The sequence below is a fragment of the Erigeron canadensis genome, chromosome 3 (genome assembly GCF_010389155.1).
Source record: "Erigeron canadensis isolate Cc75 chromosome 3, C_canadensis_v1, whole genome shotgun sequence".
NCBI classification, from domain to species: Eukaryota; Viridiplantae; Streptophyta; class Magnoliopsida; order Asterales; family Asteraceae; genus Erigeron; species Erigeron canadensis.
In genome coordinates, this window is record NC_057763.1 from 4,529,215 (window position 1) to 4,551,257 (window position 22,043).

General features: G+C 34.4%; 2 protein-coding genes and 1 long non-coding RNA gene across 4 annotated transcripts; all 3 read left to right on the top strand.

The window, feature by feature from the left end:
• Window positions 1-673: 673 nt before the first annotated feature.
• Window positions 674-11,177, top strand: LOC122591204 (F-box/LRR-repeat protein 15). 2 transcript variants are annotated; one of them, XM_043763429.1, is made up of 17 exons: window positions 674-1,499; window positions 1,989-2,184; window positions 2,289-2,421; window positions 4,688-4,787; window positions 4,866-5,063; window positions 5,144-5,414; window positions 5,923-6,021; window positions 6,098-6,186; window positions 6,328-6,427; window positions 6,521-6,691; window positions 8,230-8,382; window positions 9,068-9,228; window positions 9,328-9,526; window positions 9,615-10,051; window positions 10,456-10,519; window positions 10,713-10,799; window positions 10,905-11,177. In XM_043763429.1, exons 1-17 carry the CDS (start codon window positions 1,105-1,107, stop codon window positions 10,983-10,985), a joined length of 2,934 nt encoding a protein of 977 aa, XP_043619364.1. In that variant the 5' UTR covers window positions 674-1,104; the 3' UTR covers window positions 10,986-11,177. The 2 variants fall into 2 exon arrangements, with proteins under 2 accessions (XP_043619364.1, XP_043619365.1); XM_043763430.1 differs by lacking the exon at window positions 674-1,499 and having other exon boundaries at window positions 2,015-2,186; window positions 2,290-2,421.
• A 5,283-nt stretch (window positions 11,178-16,460) lies between these two features.
• Window positions 16,461-17,938, top strand: LOC122591398 (F-box/kelch-repeat protein At3g06240-like). Its single transcript, XM_043763670.1, has 2 exons — window positions 16,461-17,670; window positions 17,901-17,938. Exons 1-2 carry the CDS (start codon window positions 16,461-16,463, stop codon window positions 17,936-17,938), a joined length of 1,248 nt encoding a protein of 415 aa, XP_043619605.1.
• Window positions 17,939-18,425: 487 nt separating this feature from the next.
• LOC122594672 lies at window positions 18,426-19,969 on the top strand. Its single transcript, XR_006323062.1, has 3 exons — window positions 18,426-18,663; window positions 19,369-19,529; window positions 19,629-19,969. It is a non-coding gene; the product is annotated as an uncharacterized LOC122594672 (long non-coding RNA).
• Window positions 19,970-22,043: the final 2,074 nt, after the last annotated feature.

Genomic DNA, 22,043 nt, shown 5'->3' on the forward strand with positions numbered 1-22,043 from the left:
ACAATCCTGTACAAGTATTTTTCACTGACCTTTAGCTATTTCCTAGACAAATTATACTTGGTCGTTTTCGACCTAACAAAAGGTAAATTCTTGGAGTTAATAGACTTAACTTTAAGTCAAAATAAAGAGCTTCGTAAGTTACCAAAAGCGATCGAGAATAATCTATATTTAGCTCCAAGTATTTAGAAAGATATTCTTACTTGCTTTCATGTGAAAAAAACTTAAATTTATTTTTAAAGACAAGCGTGGTACCCGCGCATTGCGGTGGATACCATGGATAGTTCTCATATCACGATTACCTTATTTTTGGCTCTTGATTTTTAGTCGGTTTTTATATTACTTTCTTAATTGTTTGACAAAGAAAGAGAAGAGTGTTTGCAAAAAAAATGGAGCCATAGAGTATGGAAAAACATGGATAGAGAATCATGGATGTGTAACAAACTAACAGCCAATAAGTAAATTCGCATGTCCTAAAAATTTTAAACTTTTAACACTACCTAATAATTTTTATAACAATTTTGGTATCATTATTGTAATTTACCTAAAATTGTAAGTTGATTATGAAGTTGATTGATATTTTAGTCGTGAAAAATACTTACAAGTGTGAGTAGTGTGAAAAAAAATATTCGTTTATTATATTATACAGTACTTGTTTAGCAACATCTGTAGAAAGCAACACACACAAGTCCTCCTCACCTCCTCTCCCTTCCCACACACACCCACACACAAACCGACCAATCGATACAAACTTTTCTATATCTATATATCTATATATATCTATATCTCCGTCGCCCTGGATCGGCCGTCGTACGATGCCGATCAACCACCGGAGCTAGATCCACTCCGATCAGATCTGATCTAACCTCTTTTTTCGCACAATCATTTTCTATGTCCGTACACATTATGTCATGTAAATTGTTCAATGCGATAATTACATGCTTGTATTTAGGTCTTTAATTAATTTTTAATAGAAATTTCAATAAAATGATGATAAGTTAATAATTTTGTATGTGTGTGATTTTTATAATCTAGGGTTTGTAAATAATTATATAGTAAAAAATCAATAATAATTAGGTAAATAATTTGGGGCTTTTTGTGTAGTGTATGAAGATTTGGTGTTGTTTATGGTTTTTTGGTGAAGAAAAAGAAAATTATAAGAAAATGAGTGAGAGAGAAAGGGAGGAAGATATTTTGGGCATTTTTGTAGATGATGTTAAATCTGAAGAAATTATAGGAAATAATAATCATAATAATACTACTAATGATGATGATAATGATGAAGATGATGATTATTATGATGATATTGAGAATGAAAGATTAGAGGCGTTTGGGTTGGAGTTAGGTGAAGGTACTTCTTCTAGAAGCGGTGGTGATAATAAAGAGGCTGTTGATTTGAATTTGAGTTTGGGAGGTGAGGCGTCGTCTTCGTCAGCTGTGAATGTTGTCGAGAGAGACGGTTTAGATCGTAGTAAACGGCCTAAAGTTCATTCCTTTACACTGTGAGACCACACCTGTTCTTTTTTTTTTCTTTTAATTATTGAATTATTGGTATTATGATTTGTAATTAATGTGTAAGCTTGGTTTGTGTAGTAAAGCAGCTGAATTGCTTCAGTTTTGCTTGTTTCTTACAGTTACTATGCATGTAAATCTTAGGGGACTTGGTGAAATTTAAGTTGAAAGAAATTGCAAATTAAAAATGTTGTATAAGTAAGCTTGGCTTTTGGTTATTGAACGTGCCCGCTAAGGGTTGGTGTTAAAAACGGCCTAATTGTTTCGCTTTTTTGATTTATTTGTTAAAGCTTTAAAATGTTGCACGCTTTTACATTGTTGCCGTTTTCTACTGCACATGTAAAGGTTAGGACTTGGGAAGTATTTTAAACTGACAGAGACCGCAATTCAAAAGTGTAATGTGTAATGTTTTGGAATGGTTTTTTTTTTCATGTTAGTTTTATATGGTATGATGCTGATAATGTTCTAATTTATTTCAGGGATTATGATAGCTTTATTCTCTCTGCTTCTTTTGAAGAAAGTAGGCCCTTTAGTCTATCTGATAAAGAGCAAGAGAGAATGCATAATAGTTTAGTTCCCTACGCTGATGATGAAGTGATGGAAGATGAAGATGTATTGCCAGAGATGGATGATCAAGAAATTCGGATGGATCTTACCGACGACTTGTTGCATATGGTATTTATTGCTCTTATTTTTACATCATGATCCCTGTGTACTTTTTTCTTTTGTTGTTCTTGGTATCCTGACGTGATGACTGATGTATTGTCCTGGATTGTTAGGTTTTTTCTTTCTTGGACCACATTAATTTATGTAGAGCAGCTAAGGTTTGCAGGCAGTGGCGCTTAGCTAGTGCACATGAAGATTTTTGGAGGTTCTTGAATTTTGAAAACCGGAACATAACTCCACAGCAATGTAAGATTTGTTCTATTTTTTCTATGTATAAGCTAGATAGAACATAAGACAGAAACCATGAATGGAAGTTGTCTCTTGGAGTTCACATGTCGAGACTGATTATGAAGATGGGCATGCTTAATTTGCATGCTATATAATTCAAAGACTTGTTAATCTGAATAATCTAAATTCATCTTCTAAATGTGTTCATATGCTTCTAAATATGGGTAGTATTCATTTAAATGAAGCTAGTATGCCATATGCCCATAGGTGATTGTTACGGAGTAGTAGTTTCTAACAGCTGTTAGACAGCTATAACTTTAAAGGATAGTTGATCTGGAAGTCTGATATTACCTTTCTAACAGCAAAGTCTGATGTTGGGTTATATGTTACATTTCTGCCACACATATGTGTGCTCATAAGAAATATATACTACTCGTTGACACGCATGTAACTGTATTTAAATGGTCAGTTCAGTGCTTTAATAGAGAAAAATAAGTCTATTGACAAGCATGTGACTATTTTATATAAGGCCAGGTGTCTTTATGTGGAAACATCTAGCTTCTTGTTATCTGTATGTAATATTGTTATTGACAATTAAGATATTGCCAGCTTATATTTGTCTTTCGATCTGATATGTGCTAAATACAGAAGTTTGTTTCATTTTGTGTTTAAGTTTACTTATTTGCATGCTTTTAGGCTGGTAATGTGTTGTGTGCTCACTATTAGTTCTGCAAAGTCTTAGATCAATGTTGAATTGTAGGTCTGTGATATAATACTAATTCGCGAAAGTATGTTCTTAATGATCTGTCGGGTGATCATCGATCTCAAGTATCAACTTCATTATTAAATATAGGCTCTGTGACTCTGTCTTTGTGTGTCATCTACGGATGTCAAGTTGGACTAGTAACATTGTTATGATATGATGGTTGCATTAGTAATTTTAATCAGTTTATCATAAGCGTAGACACCTCCGTTGTGATAGTTATGTTCTTCCCTGTTATCCTTATTCCCATTATCCTTCAGGTTATGCTCAGTATGAATATCCATTAAACGCATTAAATTAATACCAGCATATGTGTAGATGTTTATTTCATGATGATATAGCTACTTGAGTGGGAAAATCATCAAACAAAACTTTGTAGGATGAAGAATTCCACATTGTGGTGATTTGTACTTGTTTGGCTGACCATAAATATCAAGAAAGCCAAAATCTTACGATGAAGTAGTTGTTCAAAAGTTGGATGGAATATCACAAGTCAACAAACTTTCGCTCATAAGACATGGATTCTGAGTAGGAGAGGGGTAATTTTAGAGAACCAGGAGCCTGGATCTTTGTCAACTACATTGAGAAAATTCATGACAATTCATTCTGCGAATAGTTGAATTTCTTCCACCCATCAAGACATACATGTCTGGACCATGTTGCAAAGATGATTCGAAGTTAGACTACACGAAGTTTTATGCCCAGTTTAGAGGCACATTTTCTTGGTATTTTCATAGATGAATTTGTTCCAACATAAAAACGAGACCATTTTCAAAGCCATGTGATCTGTTGACTGTGCTGTAATGAGGAGGATCTGAAATCTAAAAGTTAGTTAAAGAGTTACCTTGTGAAGTTATTGTTGACTCTGCTGTATGGAGGAGGGTCTGAAATCTAAAACTTAGTTAAAGAGGTATCTTGTGAAGTTATTGTTTGTGTTGGAGATCATCTTTGATGTTCTCTTCATGAGTTCAACTGATGACAATTTTGGACTTACTGGGACTGAGCAGATCATTCAGATACAGCTTAGGAAAATTGTGCTGCAACACGATGCCATTTTTGACATGTGTATGTTTTTATTATGGATTAGTGTTTAGTTATATGATTGCTAAGACATTATTACTTAGATGTGCCCGGAATGAATTGACTATGTGCACTTTGCTGTTTGAGAATCGAGAAGCATAGAATATCACTAAAAGTACTTATGACTATGTGGTGCATCTTTAATACATACTAGAAATCTTGATGGTGCACTGTTGATAGCGAGATAAACTGTTTCATTTTTGTAGTAGTTAATGAAACATTTTTTGAAGTACTATTTTAGGGTCAAAATCTATAATACAATTGTTAAGAATCAAGAAATGGTTCCATTTATAAGTTTACATATAGATTACAGAATTGTAGTATCATTACGATTTTGACAACACAGATTATAATTATGACGCCAAATATCTACTTGTCTTATAATGAAGTTCTTAAATAGTTAGATGATTAAATTATCCTGCTAATATTTGGTCTTTGCAGTTGAAGATATGTGTCACCGATATCCAAATGCAACTCAAGTAAACATTAATGGGTCGCCGGCTATTCATACACTTGTGATGCAAGCGATTTCTTCCTTAAGGTGATTATTGTTCATTACTTTAAGAGTATCTCTTCTGCCAATGCTTTTATAACTGGTTGTTCATTTAATTATTTCCAGGAACCTTGAGTTCTTAACTTTGGGCAAAGGGCAGTTAGGGGAGACATTTTTCCAGGCTTTAACCAATTGCACTATGTTAAGGAGTTTGATTGTGACTGATGCTATCCTTGGTAATGGTATTCAGGAGATACCCATACACCATGATAGTTTGCGGCACATTCAAGTTGTGAAATGTCGTGTGGTCCGCATTTCTGTCAGGTGATAATATTAACGAGTGGGAGAGTTGTGTGTGACTGCATGTTATAATTTTGCTAAATAAGTGTTAATCTTTTCGGCAGGTGTCCCCAACTCCGGACCTTGTCTTTGAAGCGAAGCAGCATGGCACATGCAGTACTGAACTGCCCTCTTTTGCGTGATCTTGATATAGCATCTTGTCATAAGCTTCTAGATGCCGCAATTCGCTCAGCAGTGACATCATGTCCTCTCTTGGAGTCTTTGGACATGTCAAATTGTTCTTGTGTCAGTGATGAAACTCTACGTGAACTTTCCTTGACTTGTGGCAACCTCCATATTCTAAATGCATCATATTGTCCAAACATTTCCCTTGAGGTAATAATGGGGTTAGAGCTGTTATTTTGATGATTGTAGTTTTCAGTTTGCTTGTAAGTGACAGTCTTTTATGTTAAAGTTTTATGAATATGAGTTGTATCAAATGATAAATTTTCATTAAACCTTTTTAAAAATTTCTATGATATTGATTTGATTTTACAAGCGCTTTCTAGTAATATTTGAACTTTAGAAGTTTTGTTCAATTTGTTTTTTTATACACTAGCAAAAAACTTATCATCATCCATGAGGGGACGCATTATAATCTTGGATCAATAGACATACGTACTTGCACATCTGCGAACAACTTGATCAGTGTGTTCAATGTGCTCCACACTGATATTAGGTACGAGGGTGACTCACTGATCCAATGATGATTCAGGAATATAGGGATTATACATGAATATAGGGAATTATACATATCATTTGTGTTGTCAAGTCCACCAAGTCATATATTTGATTTAACAAATATGGTGATATGGTATTAATAATATACCCTTTATTTTTGAAGTCTGTAAGGTTGCCAATGCTGACGGTTCTCAAGCTTCATAGCTGTGAAGGCATAACTTCTGCTTCCATGGCTGCCATATCTCATAGCTATATGTTGGAGGTTAGAAATTTGCGATCTCAATACTCAAACTTAGTTTCTGCAACTTTATCGGTATTTGTAACTTTTATTGTTGCAGGTTTTGGAGCTTGATAATTGCAGTTTATTGACATCAGTCTTCTTGGATCTTCCTCGCTTGCAAAATATCAGACTCGTACATTGTCGCAAGTATAATTTTTTTTACAAAACGACAATCCATTACAATGATGTTAACGCTACTACATCCCACTTGTATTGTGTTTGCAGATTTGTGGGGTTTTTTTTTCACTCTCTGTAAAATCATTAATTTTCATTGCTCATGGGTTGCAGATTTGTGGACTTGAGTTTAAGAAGTATGGGGTTATCATCTATTAAAGTCTCTAATTGTCCTTCACTCCAACGGATCAACATTGTATCAAACTCACTTCAAGTATGGTTTATACGTATTTCTTCATTTGGATTCTGATATTTTATGTGAATATATTGATCATTAAATGCTTTAATTCTTTTCATTTTTATGCAGAAACTAGTTTTGCACAAACAGGAGAGCTTAACTTCCTTAGAGCTGCAATGTCAGTCTCTACAAGAAGTTGACCTCACAGACTGTGAATCATTGACAAATTCAATCTGTGAAGTATTTAGTGATGGAAGCGGATGCCCCATGCTCAAATCTCTGATTCTTGATAACTGCGAGGTTTGGAACTTACTTTTGTTGCACATTCTCCCTTTTAATGAATATCATATCTATTACTCTATTGGATTTTTCTTTTTGATATTTGAGTTTTGACGATCCTGTTTATATAATCTGTGAATGATATTTGTTTGTTGTCCCCCTATATTGAGAATAAAACATGAAGTTTTAATTTAGGTTTTTACTTTAGTTGTTAATGCTACATACATACATATGTGATTGCATATTTTCACAGCTTTTAACTGTAGACAGGTTTTCTCAATGATTTTCTATAGGCTATTTCATAGTTGTCAACTCATGACAAGACTCGTTTTGTAAAATTTTGAATCGTGACTTGTATCGTGACTCATATCCTAAGAGTCATAAAAATAGAAATATATAATAAAAATATATAATTTATGTATAAAAAACATACATATATTAATAATTGTAAATATATATATATATATAGATAATGTAAAAAACTATATAGTAAATATATTGTTTTTATAGTACTACATTTTTATAATAAAAATTTTATATATTTTTTTATTTGATCTTTAAATATCCAACAAAACTCAATCAAAATTCAAATAATACATGTACTTGATATACATATTTAAATGGGCACGATGTAAAACACTGATATGATCTGTAGTAAGAGAAGATTCCATCCACACATTTCAGAAATATATTTTTTTTATTCATTCACTTACCAACTAAATGAAAGAAAGGAAATGGAACGAAAATCAGTAAACCACTACCACTTTTCTCTCTCTTTTTCTAATTCAATTTTCATCTACTCTTTCTCTTTCATGTCCGGCAAACGGACATCCAGACCAACATGTTAGTTGTTACCCTAACATCCTAAACCACCACTAGACCACCACCGCTCCACCACCTTTGTACCTATCATTGTTACCCGACAACAAATCCGGCTGAATACCCATCAAAAAGAGGTTTTTTTGTGACTCGCCAGATTCCCGAGGCGGATCGATTCGGACCGAGTCACAACCCGAATCGCACGAGTCAAAATTACCTACGAGTCTATGTCCAAGTCGCCTCTTTTTTCATTGCTCTGTTCCGACTTGTACGAGTTGACTCGCTATGGTCTATTCATCATGTATTCTACATTTGTTTATTTCTTTGTTGGTGATTTATTGTAACTGAAAACTACCTGATCGTTCTTTAGTCTTTCAAAAGTAAATTATGCTCCGACTGCTAGTAGAATATCCATGTTCAACTAATGTTAGCGGATAACCATTCATGGTGTTCGTTAGTTGATTCCAACATGATTGTGATGTTGATTGGTGATTCTGCAATGTATGTGCTATGGATATGAATATAACTGATGCTTTAGCAGTGAATATCTCTGTTAGAAGCGTCATCGCCTTTATTTGTGGACATTTTGTATTACTCCGTGTCTCATAAGTCGTGAGTGCCATGATGTTCCTTATTATTTGCTGCATTCAGTTCAGTGGTTTTGGTGTTCACTGATTCTGTATAGTATTTGACTTGTATTCACTTATATTTACCTATTTCGGTTATCTTTATTGGTTCAGAGCTTGACAGCAGTGGAGTTCTCTAGCAATTCTTTAACTAGTCTTTCCCTTGCTGGTTGTCGTGCTATTACTTCACTGGAACTAACTTGCCCATATCTTGAGCAAGTGTCTTTGGATGGATGCGATCATCTTGAACGAGCAACCTTCAGTCCCGTAAGTAAATCAATCACATATCATGTCCTTGAAAAGTTTTTACTTTGCCTAAATCAAATTATTTCCCAATATTGTTTTTAAAAATTTATGATGAGACTAAGTTTGATAAGATGAGTATACTGAAAAGCATGTCTCTCACTATCTCCTTGCTGTAATGACATCAATTAAGCATTGAAGCATGTGCTGTTACTAATCTGATAATCTCTTCACACTAACTGAAACATAAAAGGCTGCTCTTGTCATTTTTAGCCGTTCCTGTCTGTGGTCTCATGTTTTGGCATCTTCATTAAATTTTATGTTTTTGCAAATCTTTAGCACCAAGTTGCAGATATACAAATTTAATGTATTGTCAAACGTTTGAAGTGAGCAGCTAACGTGTATTTAAACGAAAATCAGTATTATCATATACCAAGCCAATGTTAGACACCAGACATTTTTTTTATATCATGAAAACATAGTAAGAGAGGTGACCAGATTTGCCTATATTACCCCACATGAAACAGTTTTGAAAGTTCTAGCCATTTGTTAGTGATTTTCTAATTTTGGTTTCATAATAGAACTTGGGTTAATTTGTATATTTTGTGGTTTAGGTCAAGCATAGGAAATAGAAGTCCAAATCATAACATAAAGAATTTGCATTCAAATGGCATAGATATCTGATATCTTTCTCATTTTCTTTTGCTAGGTTGGCCTGAATTCTCTTAATTTGGGAATCTGTCCAAAACTGAATACACTGAAGATTGAAGCACCGACTATGGTGTTACTCGAACTGAAAGGGTGTGGTGTCTTATCAGAAGCATCTATAAATTGCCCACTGCTAACATCTCTGGATGCTTCCTTTTGCAGGTGAGTGAAATTGTTACCATTCTCTATATGTATCCGTTGTAGAAGTATTTGGTTGCCTTCTCCAGTGAGATGCTAATGCTTTATGATTTATTCATGCAGCCAATTGAAGGACGACTGCTTATCTGCAACTACTGCTTTGTGTCCCCTTATTGAATCACTAATTTTGATGTCATGCCCATCTGTTGGCTCGGATGGACTCATATCACTACGATGCCTTCCTAATTTGACATCGCTGGATCTTTCTTACACCTTCTTAACCAACTTGCAGCCTGTATTTGATTCCTGTTTGCAGTTAAAGGTATGTGACACATTGAGATAGTTGTTCTTTGTACCAAAGTTCAATCAGGTTATTACCTTTTGTTTGGCTTATTGGTTCTCTCTTGAAGGTTTTGAAATTGCAAGCATGCAAATATCTCACCGATTCATCGCTTGAACCTCTTTACAAAGATGGTGCTCTCCCTACTCTCCGTGAGTTGGATTTGTCATATGGAAGTTTGTGTCAGGCCTCTATAGAGGAGCTTCTTGCTTGCTGCACACATTTAACTCATGTAAGTTTGAATGGGTGTGTGAATATGCACGATCTAAATTGGAGTTTTAGTGTTGATCGTCTCTATCGATCTACCGGAGGTGATCCACCGTTGCAGACTGAGCAGCCTCAACGTTTTCTACAGAATCTCAATTGTGTTGGCTGTCCAAATATTAAGAAAGTACTCATCCCCTCAGTGGCTCGCTTTTCCCATCTGTCATCATTAAACATTTCGCTGTCTGCAAACCTGAAAGAAGTTGACGTGACTTGTTTGAACTTGTGCTTTCTTAATCTAAGGTATAACTTCCTCCCTGGGCTTTGTGGTATCTTTTTTTGTATTAAAAATTGCAGTTTTGACTCATTACTTATAAAAGGGTTTTGGTTTGGGATGTGTTTAATCTTAAAGGGTCAAATCAGAATATATAGCTAAAATCGATACTGCCTGATCTGGGGTCTTTTATTAATGCGTACAACGTTTTAACTAAGAGAATTCATTTTCACAGTAATAATGTTGTTTTGTGACACAATGATTTATTGTAGTATCTTTTTGAATGGAATTGGGAATGTTTGTGGATTATGCAACTTGTCCTGTTTTGAAAATGACTAGTTATGCGCTGAACTACTCGACCCGCCAAAACCCATCATCTTACCACATCTAATATCTATCTTGAGTTCATATTCTTTTGTGTTTGTCACTACAGCAATTGCAGCTCGTTGGAAATCTTGAAGCTCGTCTGTCCTAGATTAACTAGCCTCTTTCTTCAGGTATGCATTCTCTCATTGACATTGCTTATCCTTTTTTTTTTGCATCCTTCTCTTTCATCAGTTGACTTGGGTTTTATGGCCATTTTGACTTTTATGATGATAAATTCAACAGTGTGACACTCTTTCCCCAGGATTGAGTTTCCAAGTTTTTATTTACGTTTCTGACTCTTGTCTTTCTGTATCTTTCAACTAGTCTTGCAATATTAGTGAAGAAGCGGTCGAATCAGCCATTGCACTATGTAACATGCTCGAGACTCTAGATGTTCGCTTTTGCCAAAAGGTTAGTCTTTATGGATACTTTTTTTCTGTTTGAGGTCAAGTTGTGGCGTTTTCATGAAGACATGCTTATTTTTCTGTATGCTTTTTGTTTCCAACACTGCAATAGATAAATCCATCAAGCATGGGAAGATTACGTACCGCCTGCCCCAGCTTGAAACGTATATTCAGCAGCCTGGTGCCAATTTGATTCGTTTCCTACATATCTGGAAGGATTTTCTATCAGCTTATCACAAATGTTCTAGGTGTTGTCACCATCCTGCCGTTGTGGAATTGTTTGTTTCAACTCGACTTTCCTTAATTCAAGGGTGTATAAAAGCTTTGATATGAAGCATATACCTAGAGTCTTGTTATAACTAATAAACTGTATTTGTGTTGATCATTTCGAGTTTTGCTCAAGTAAAACTTTCTCTGGACAACTATCAGATGAATCTATTAGTAATCTGTTCATATGGCTACCATTTAGTTTATCATCATATGCATCATACATTGATGTTTCTGGTTGTGAACAGATGACTATCGGCTCGAATATTTATTTATTCCTTGACATCTTGGTATGGCCCACAAAGAGGATGAACTTTGGTGACATGATACCACTCTACCTTTTTTAAGCTGTTAACTAGCTTTATATAGTACACATACTGATTTGAAACTAACAATAACAACATGGCTGACTCGACTATATTTTGTAAGACATGATTTTGGTAGCTGATCCTTTTTCTTCTATTGACGTTTGATCTTTTAGTTATTCGTTAAGTTAGTGTTGACTTATTGGTTTAACCCTTTTCAATGTACACATCTTCCAGTAAAAGTAATAAAAATCACATCAGGAATTGAAATTAACTACCAAATTAATTAAAATTAAAACACAATAAAATCATTAAAACTCTAATCAATGTGAAGTTTCATCATTGATTTCAAAAAGACTGGCTTTCTGTTACATTATTATTATTATTACGAGGGCTTAAATGCCCGTGCTACGCACGTCAGGTTTGAACTATGTTGGTTGTATTTATGATATTGCCGGTTTTTTAAATTGTTAATCAAACTTGAAGAATGAAACATTGATATAAGAGAATTTAACAAATATAGTTAATAATACATGTTGTATAATTCATATTACGGTGTCCGCTTAGTTATATAGATAAGATTTCAGACTCCTGAACGTTGGCCGACTTGTCTGGATTACATAATTCTTAAGTCTATAAAATTATTACGGAGTATTTAACTGCTAAGGCAGTCCAATTTGTATATATTGCAAAACAATGAAGAGAATAAATACCAGACTTTCAAATGTTGTAGGTCGTGTTAGACGTTATATGTTTAGTAAGTATTTAGTCGGATTTGTATGTTGATGAATTAGCTTTCGTGAAACCCAAGTAAAGAATCTCATCTATGGATATGTGTCGTATTCAACGTATTAGGATTCGTTGTCTATATATATGACAACGGGATATTAGTTTACAACGATAAAAGATACATGGAAAATATATGAGTTAAAAGTAAGTAAGTAAGTAACTGCTCAGTGCCGCCTTTCACGGATTTTGAGCCCCAATACCTCTGACGGTGTATGGGGGAGGTTAAGATGTAGGCAGGCCTTACCTCTACCTAAGTAGAGAGGCTGCTTCTAGTTTCTATCTAAATGGTAGAAAAGGTCCTCCAACCTTTGCATGGGATGGGGATCGAACCCTTTGCATGGAAAATATATGAGTTATATTAACTATTAAGCATGGGGAAAAAAGGTTACACTCCCATGGCCCCGTGTGTTAAGATGGTAAAAAGCATGGGCCAAACACTTGCGCATGAGGCTTGTTAAAATTTAATTTCGTATAACTTGGCCGAGATAAAAGATAAACGCATACAAAGTCTGCCAAACTTTCTAAACAAAATCATTTCTATCCATTGACTTAGAGAAGTCAAACTTGTAGTAAATCAACATAATAGGAGATATCCTCTTTTTTTAAGAAACCCAAATCCCATAAATCAATTATAGTCACCATCTTTACATCTAACCTGTCCCAAAACAAATGATGTCATCCTTCTAACTGCAATGATTTCCTTTACCCATATTGACCCGAAACCTACCACATTGCATTATATCAAATTGCAAAAAATCCAAAATGCTTTTAATGAATTTCCACCCATTCCCCATAATAAAACTAAGTCTCTCATCTCTTTTAAACCATATTACCATATGCCATTGGCCTGATACAGTCAACCCTGTATCATGCACTCTATTTTCATACAATATACAATTCTAAACTCTTATGTAACATGCAGTCAACATTGTAACTCTAAAATCCATCCAGCCCATCCTAAACCAGTTATCCATCTCATTACCCACCCAGAATAACTACACCTATACTAAGTCTTTCTGAATGCATCCCAAATCTAGACATCATATCAAGAGTGCAAAGATATTGGTGTTTGTTTTTTCTGCTAAGCCGTTTATTTACATGCTTATAACAATAAAGATACACAGAAACATTAAAAATCATATTGGCTATACACATTTGCTGCAAAAAAGTAATCACATATTGAATAGTAACACTTTAAGAAATAAGCATCGTCAAATACAATTCTATTGAAGCTAAATGATTATATGCACTAAGAAGAATACAATGATTTAAGAGTTTTTAAGCATTAAAATTTGAATTTGGTTATCAATAACACATATATGACCCATTTGACACAATCCCTTCAAAGCTAACATTTTTATCTTTACCCATCACCCCCACCCCCTAAAGTGGTAAAGAAGGCTCTTTGGGGTCTCGAGATAAAACATAAATTGATTCGCCCCATTAATAAGCAAATGGATTGACATTTCCATCTCTGTTATTACAAAATATACTTTATAGAACGTCAACATGTGAGTTAATAATGGTCCCACCAAGGTTGGCCAGGTGATTGTCCGAGTAACAATTCTTCCGGCCATTGATTTACTTGCTATAAGTAGCTTTTAAACCATTTTTATGTAATATTATACTCCGAAGAAATTCCGCAAGAAAGAGGGCAAATAGGTGCAATGGTGGGAGACGGAATAAACGACTCACCTATGTTGCAGCCAATGTGGGAATGTCAATTGTTGCAGCAACTGATGTAGAAGTTGAAGCGGCTGACATAATGCTAATCAAATGCAACTTCGATTAAAAAAAAATACTTACTTGTTTTCAGGGAATAAACAACTACGTGGGTCTTATAACAAAGCAGCTAGCATTTTTATGCTTCTTGCTTAAAATGGATCCATCACTATTGTTTGACATGACTATATGCAAACTATTAAGAAAATGTCAGTACCATGTGGGCTCTAACTCTCTAAGTAGAGCACTATATTTAGACTTGAGTTCCAATCTGCTAGCTGAAATATTCTATTTATATTCTTTAAAGAATTTTGAGCTTTCTTTTCTTGATACAACATAATTGCCTTCAACTTAGCAGCTCCTCTTCGTTGGTCCGAACCTCCACCTGAACATAAAAAGATTGTTATGACCAAAAAGAAAAGTAGACAACATTGTAGTCTCGATGGTTCAAATGTTAATCTACTCTTTCTTCATCTATACACTGCCCAACGGAGAGCCATAAGCCTATAACTATATAGATGTTATCTTTAACTGCCTAAGACTACTCATAGTCTGTGAGGTCCCTCCAACACAAAGAGTGTCTTTATAAACCGCCGATCTTTAATGTTGTTCATGAACACCAGCGTAAAGATAGTCAATGTAATACCATTATATAACTTCCAGAGCAAAGCATGTGCATACCGATCAAAGCATCTTTTTGCATGGTACCAGCTTTGCTTCAACGCATCATCCAAATTCTTTGCTATTCCCAAATCCATGAGTCAGACATAAATAATGTAGTCGACCCATTTGCTTCCATAACCAAACCCGTAGTTCCATTTACACTTTTCATCAAACACGTAGTGTGCTTAAATATTATATGATGGTTGATATTTACCAAGCGAACATGTAAGATCAAAGTAGCGAGGAGTTAATCGAGAAGAAGAAAAACTTGGAGTATTATAAACAAACATGTTAACTCATATTGCTGAATCTCCCTGCTCTGAGCTCCTTTCTATCAAAAAAAAAAAAAAACATATATCTGATTATAAACAAACGTTAAAATCAGATTACATACCTTATCCATGTTTTGATGATTTATCAATCACAACTCACATGGGGTTTGCTAGAATATCCCAATAGAGTTTAGTTTTAACAAATGAATAATAATTTGAAGGAAATAAATTTGGTATCCTAAAGTATGGAATGAATCTATTCATAGTAAATATAACCCTAAAGTACGTGTTCATATAATCCATGAAGGTTAACCGGTATTGCATATATAACGATAATAGAGAAGCTAAAGAGTTTTCATCAGCAATTAAAAGCCGCAATTGAACAATTCTAATGACACCATAAGACTTTAATGGCTCAAGATTATCCCCGAAAGTTACTACGCACTAACCACACTGTAAAATCATAAACACCATAATTAATATGAAGTTTAAGAATTGATTACGGGTCTTATAACTTTAGATATATATAAGATTATTCAAAAGCTAACTTTCATATTCCAATACAAACAAATTAAATATTGGTGATAATATTATAATAACGACTTACATATTAATTCTCCAGCATTTAAGAACCGGATAACGTCATAAATAATTATATATGTACACTAGATATAATAATTATTATTTATAAATATAAAGTATATAAATGAAAACCTATATTAATATGGGGTTGTTTAATATGCTGTTAACAGCAAATGGTTATTTACTGTTTCACCTCATATTTAAAGAGGGCTAAGTTCTTATTTCATCACCTGAGAAAATTAATGTGAGGGCAGGGCTGATATTTGCAGTACATCATATTTTCCCCATTAATATTAGAAGAAAAAAAAAACGACACTACATTTTTTTGGAAGACACAAAACTAAATATTGACATATTGCTATGGACATCCAGCCGTACACCTCTCTTGTAATATTATATTGTTTAATTAATATTAATTAAATATTCAATCAAATTTATATTAACACATTTACTCCCATCGAGGCTTTTATGCATTATTAGTATCAATAATTCAAGAGTATATTGTATTCCTATATTTTCTTCCCTGGCTCTGCTTCTTCAATATATCACCGCTCACCAAATTCACCACCATGCACCACCGAATCTATTTCCTGCTTCTTCGAATATATAGAATAGAGATGATGAAGTGATACTCATGAGTCTGATTACAGAATGATCGTGACCCGAGACAGGTATTCTTACCTTGGATCCGCCCCCGTGCTTCATAGCCTGGAACGGAGAAGACAAAAACCATCCGGCCCGGTTGAATAAACCCCTTTTTCCGGCCAGACCCGCCGGCTCTCTGCACGTCCGAACCAACACCTATAACCGGACCGTCTGGGGTGCCGGGTCCCGGGTCAACCGTCCGGTTGTGAAAACACTGAGCAGAGGCGTAACCGCCATTAACTGATTTTGTAGATAAAAGGTAAACTCAGTTGCCCTGCGAATACCTATATATAGAAACTATCCTTAATTATATTGGGACCGACATATAATATGTATGGTTTATGTTGCCGACTTACTTAAGGGGGAATCGGTATTAGTATATATTTGAACAGGTACGTACTCCCGGCCATAATCCAATCGAGTATGGAAAATCTCCCCTGCGATCTTCTCACCGAGATATTTGTTCGGTTACGGGCGAAACAAGTTGGTAGAATGAGATGTGTTTCTAAGCCGTTGTATGCTCTTTTATCGCAACCCGACTTCATTAAAACCCATCTTAATCATTCGACCCGCCACAACCACTTTAATGAAATTGTGTTGGTCTTCGATCGTCGTTACACAGATAGACCATTCACTACACACCCCTTGAAATCACCCAACATCCAAGTCAATGATTTTATTAAGTTACCTGCTAATTTCCCATTTCCAGCTGATCCATATACTCTTCATCGTAGCTGTGTTTTAGGTGCGGTTAATGGTCTAATATGTATTTATACTGCCGTACATGGTGATGGCGTTATTCATGTTTGGAACCCTTCTTTATCGGCTATAATGATGAGCACGCCACTTAAGCCTCCTATGGAATGTCCTAAACTTTGTCGTTTCGGATATGATCCCAAAACTGATGATTACAAAGTGGTCGGGCTTTCCTATCATGGTTGGCTGATGCATATAGTTTGGGTGTACAGTTTGAGAAAAAACTCGTGGAAATCATTCTATGAAAAGCTTCCGGTCAATCAAATTGATTTTGATATATCTACTCTAAACGAAGTCTGCGTAAATGATCATGATGGTCATGTTCATTGGCTTTATAGCTACGTCGGTGATCAGCGATATCGATTCTTGGGGATAATGGCATTTGACTTGGGTGCGGAAACGTTCAGCCAAATATCTCTTCCAGATTCTGTCTCAAAATTAGGCGATGAGCCCCGTAGTCTGTATAATGAAAGGTTTGATATAGCTTTGGGCTCTTGGGCTGGAAAGCTATGTGTGACGTCACGCACCAGACATGGTGAATTTGAGATGTGGGTGATGAATGAGTATGGAGTAGCCGAATCTTGGGTTAAACATCATAATCTGTCTTCACAATTGAGTGGTATTAATATTAACCCAATTGGATTCACATTAAATAAAAAGTTCCTTTATGGAGTTGAAAGTCATCTTCCTGCGGTAAGTTCAGAAATATGTGATCAAACTATGGATGTGGCCTTGTACGACCCGGATACAACCAAGGTTGCACACTTTAGTATTCATCTTCAGGGAAATGCATTTACCAAAGTTGTTCCCTATATCGACTCTCTTGTTTGGATTGCCCCGCCAAGAAAGTACGGTAGTATGGGTTGCAGAAAGGACGGTATGAAAAAAAAATCCAAAAAAGGGCAAAATTTAAAAATCTATAAAAAAAAAATATCAAAAAAAAGGACAGAATTCTAAAAATCCACAGGAAAATTGAAGCCTTGGTTACAACATCCATCGAGGCATTGTTGGCATGGTTGATTGAATGGCGGCAGTAAGGCTACGATAAAAGGCTGCAAACAAGAGACAAGACAAGTCTTACTTATTACTTCTTCTTATTTTTTTCAGTGAAACTTCTTAAAGGATCCATATTAGTTAGCAATTAGCATGTTTTCATTTGTGTGCTGGGTAATTAATCGTTTTATAATTGATTTTCTGCTGTGTTACTATATTTGTTGTTAATCAGTTAGCAGAAGAGATGTAACCCTCAACATAACTTTTTGGCATGTCAGTTTTAAATGCATCATGTATTCTACATTTGTTTATTTCTTTGTTGGTGATTTATTGTAACTGAAAACTACCTGATCGTTCTTTAGTCTTTCAATAGTAAATTATGCTCCGACTGCTAGTAGAATATCCATGTTCAGCTTATGTTAGCGGATAACCATTCATGGTGTTCGTTAGTTGATTCCAACATGATTGTGATGTTGATTGGTGATTCTGCAATGTATATGCTATGGATATGAATATAAGTGATGCTATAGCAGTGAATATCTCTGTTAGAAGCCTCATCGGCTCATCGCCTTTATTTGTGGACATTTTGTATTACTCCGTGTCTCATAAGTCGTGAGTGCCATGATGTTCCTTATTATTTGCTGCATTCAGTTCAGTGGTTTTGGTGTTCACTGATTCTGTATAGTATTTGACTTGTATTCACTTATATTTACCTATTTCGGTTATCTTTATTGGTTCAGAGCTTGACAGCAGTGGAGTTCTCTAGCAATTCTTTAACTAGTCTTTCCCTTGCTGGTTGTCGTGCTATTACTTCACTGGAACTAACTTGCCCATATCTGATGGATGCGATCATCTTGAACGAGCAACCTTCAGTCCCGTAAGTAAATCAATCACATATCATGTCCTTGAAAAGTTTTTACTTTGCCTAAATCAAATTATTTCCCGATATTGTTTTTAAAAATTTATGATGAGACTAAGTTTGATAAGATGAGTATACTGAAAAGCATGTCTCTCACTATCTCCTTGCTGTAATGACATCAATTAAGCATTGAAGCATGTGCTGTTACTAATCTGATAATCTCCTCACACTAACTGAAACATAAAAGGCTGCTCTTGTCATTTTTAGCCGTTCCTGTCTGTGGTCTCATGTTTTGGCATCTTCATTAAATTTTATGTTTTTGCAAATCGTTAGCACCAAGTTGCAGATATACAAAGTTAATGTATCGTCAAACGTTTGAAGTGAGCAGCTAACGTGTATTTAAACGAAAATCAGTATTATCATATACCAAGCCAATGTTAGACACCAGAGATTGAAAAACTCTATAGACATTTTTTTTTATATCATGAAAACATAGTAAGAGAGGTGACCAGATTTGCCTATATTACCCCACATGAAACAGTTTTGAAAGTTCTAGCCATTTGTTAGTGATTTTCTAATTTTGGTTTCATAATAGAACTTGGGTTAATTTGTATATTTTGTGGTTTAGGTCAAGCATAGGAAATAGAAGTCCAAATCATAACATAAAGAATTTGCATTCAAATGGCATAGATATCTGATATCTTTCTCATTTTCTTTTGCTAGGTTGGCCTGAATTCTCTTAATTTGGGAATCTGTCCAAAACTGAATACACTGAAGATTGAAGCACCGACTATGGTGTTACTCGAACTGAAAGGGTGTGGTGTCTTATCAGAAGCATCTATAAATTGCCCACTGCTAACATCTCTGGATGCTTCTTTTTGCCGGTGAGTGAAATTGTTACCATTCTCTATATGTATCCGTTGTAGAAGTATTTGGTTGCCTTCTCCAGTGAGATGCTAATGCTTTATGATTTATTCATGCAGCCAATTGAAGGACGACTGCTTATCTGCAACGACTGCTTTGTCTCCCCTTATTGAATCACTAATTTTGATGTCATGCCCATCTGTTGGCTCGGATGGACTCATATCACTACGATGCCTTCCTAATTTGACATCGCTGGATCTTTCTTACACCTTCTTAACCAACTTGCAGCCTGTATTTGATTCCTGTTTGCAGTTAAAGGTATGTGTTACATTGAGATAGTTGTTCTTTGTACCAAAGTTCAATCAACAAAGGTGATTGAACTTTGTCCTGTATCTGTATTTGATTCCTTTTTTTTGTAGTTGTTCTTCTATTGACGTTTGATCTTTTAGTTATTCGTTAAGTTAGTGTTGACTTATTGGTTTAACCCTTTTCACATAAGTTCTGAGAGTAAGAGAATTAATTTAGATAATATCAAAAGGCTGAATCGTTACATAGCCACATAAGACAAAGTCTATGGATTAAATGTGTTATTTGAAAGTACAAAGATCGGATATAACATTGAACGATTAAAACATCGAAGTTTTGAAACATAGAGAGTCAAATCATTTGAAAAGGAAAAAGAAAAAGATAAAAGGGTCAAGACTTAAGATGTACTAATTAAATGATATAATAGTTATTATTTAACCTAACGTCATAGCATAAAACTTGTGTATCATTTAATTGGCATATGGCTCGTGCTATCATTATCTTTTACATAGTTTAAATAACTTTTGATCGAAATTTGTAAATAAAATGAAACGAGTCTCATGACTCGATCATTTACTTGCGGAAGCTAGCTATGAATAAATGCATGTTATCATTGGTATAGTATGGAAGTAGAATAATTTAAAAGGGGACCAACAAATGTCATGCATACATCTTTTTCTCACAATTAAATTTATCAAACTGAATATCTGATAGTATTATATTGCATATGAGAATTACAGATGGCTATGCAGATAACTAGCCTGCCTGGTAACCGTGTGGTATTCGTGTCGTGGGTTAGCGTGTTGGCAAATTATATCTCAATCCAAATCCAACTCATTTAATAATCGTGTTTAAAAATTTAAACTCTAAATCCAAACCAAGTAATAAACAGGTTAGTCGTGTTGATCTTGTAAACCATGTTAAATCAAAGCTACATGATTTAAGTTAACGATGTTATAAGTTTAGATTTTCTGTATTTTGGATCCAACTATAAGTAACCAAATTATAAAAAAAAACATAAAATATACGAAAAATACACATTAATATTAGAATAGATATATAATAAAGCATATAATAATTACACTAGTTAGAATCAAACATTTGAATTTATTATATTAAGTTTTTCTATTTGCACCACTCGTTAACGGGTTAGGTTACATAGATCAACTCAAACCCAACCTCTATATTAAACGTGTTAGTCATTTTAGTAAATTTAAAACCCAAACTCATTAATCATTATGCCTCAACCGAAACCCGCTGGTTATGTGTCGTATGGCGGGTCATGTCATGTTTAGTGTCGAAAGTTACCACCTCATGATTATTATATCATCGAACTTGTAAGGCTATGTCATCATCTTTATCTCCCTAACCCCAAATTTGCAAAAATGATAAATAAATTTTATCAAGAGGATGAATAATAATGTTTCATATTTGAAAAAAATATTGCTGCATTCAAAACTTTCTCTTGAAAAGACATATTATACTTCAAACTTCACATGGAGATTTTGATTATTTTGAAACATGCATTGTAGTTATCCTTTGTGGCCAACCACCTTTATTTAACATATACTATAACATTAGAAGTTGTTTATACGGGTTGGAGTTCGTTATCTACTTATCTTAGATATAATGTTCTCATAGAAAGGATCATGATGATAAATTCACAATAGTTTTTTCTTAAAACACAGCAATAACTACTTTAGACAGTTGTATAATATGAGATATACTTGTATTTGTCGTAGATAGTAAAAAAAGTTGTCATGAATTTATCAATCTTAGTAAAAATGGCAGCAAAAAAGCGTTATAAATGTATTGTTGTACAAACTCTACAGACATATTCATAGTTGTCAAACTCGTACGAGTCGAGTCAAAATCAAGTGAAAACGAGACGAATCGGTGAATGACTCGTTTTTGCTCCTAACTCGTAGCATGACTCATGTTTTGTTTGCGAGTCGGTCCAAGTCGTGTTCCGAGTCACGAGTCACACAATAATTTTATTTTTATTTTTATTTTTTTTCTTTTCTTTTGAACATAATATGCTATTAAATCTGATTTATTTCAATAATGTTTAATATATATATTTGGCGTAATATATATATCAATAAAAACTATATTTCTACAATAAAAACTTATACGGTACATTATTATAAACTTATATATTATTAAATATCATGATTCTTACAATTCGAATCACATTTCGATTCACAAGTCAAAAAATCAGATTTTAA

Excerpts from the sequence above, each read along its gene's own strand:
- LOC122591204 (XM_043763429.1), top strand. The coding sequence starts at position 1,105 with ATGAAGATTTGGTGTTGTTTATGGTTTTTTGGTGAAGAAAAAGAAAAT. Across the intron at positions 5,064-5,143 it reads GTGGTCCGCATTTCTGTCAG|GTGTCCCCAACTCCGGACCT; the intron begins GTGATAATATTA and ends TCTTTTCGGCAG. Across the intron at positions 10,520-10,712 it reads TAACTAGCCTCTTTCTTCAG|TCTTGCAATATTAGTGAAGA; the intron begins GTATGCATTCTC and ends TCTTTCAACTAG.
- LOC122591398 (XM_043763670.1), top strand. The coding sequence starts at position 16,461 with ATGGAAAATCTCCCCTGCGATCTTCTCACCGAGATATTTGTTCGGTTA. Across the intron at positions 17,671-17,900 it reads TATGGGTTGCAGAAAGGACG|TGAAACTTCTTAAAGGATCC; the intron begins GTATGAAAAAAA and ends TATTTTTTTCAG.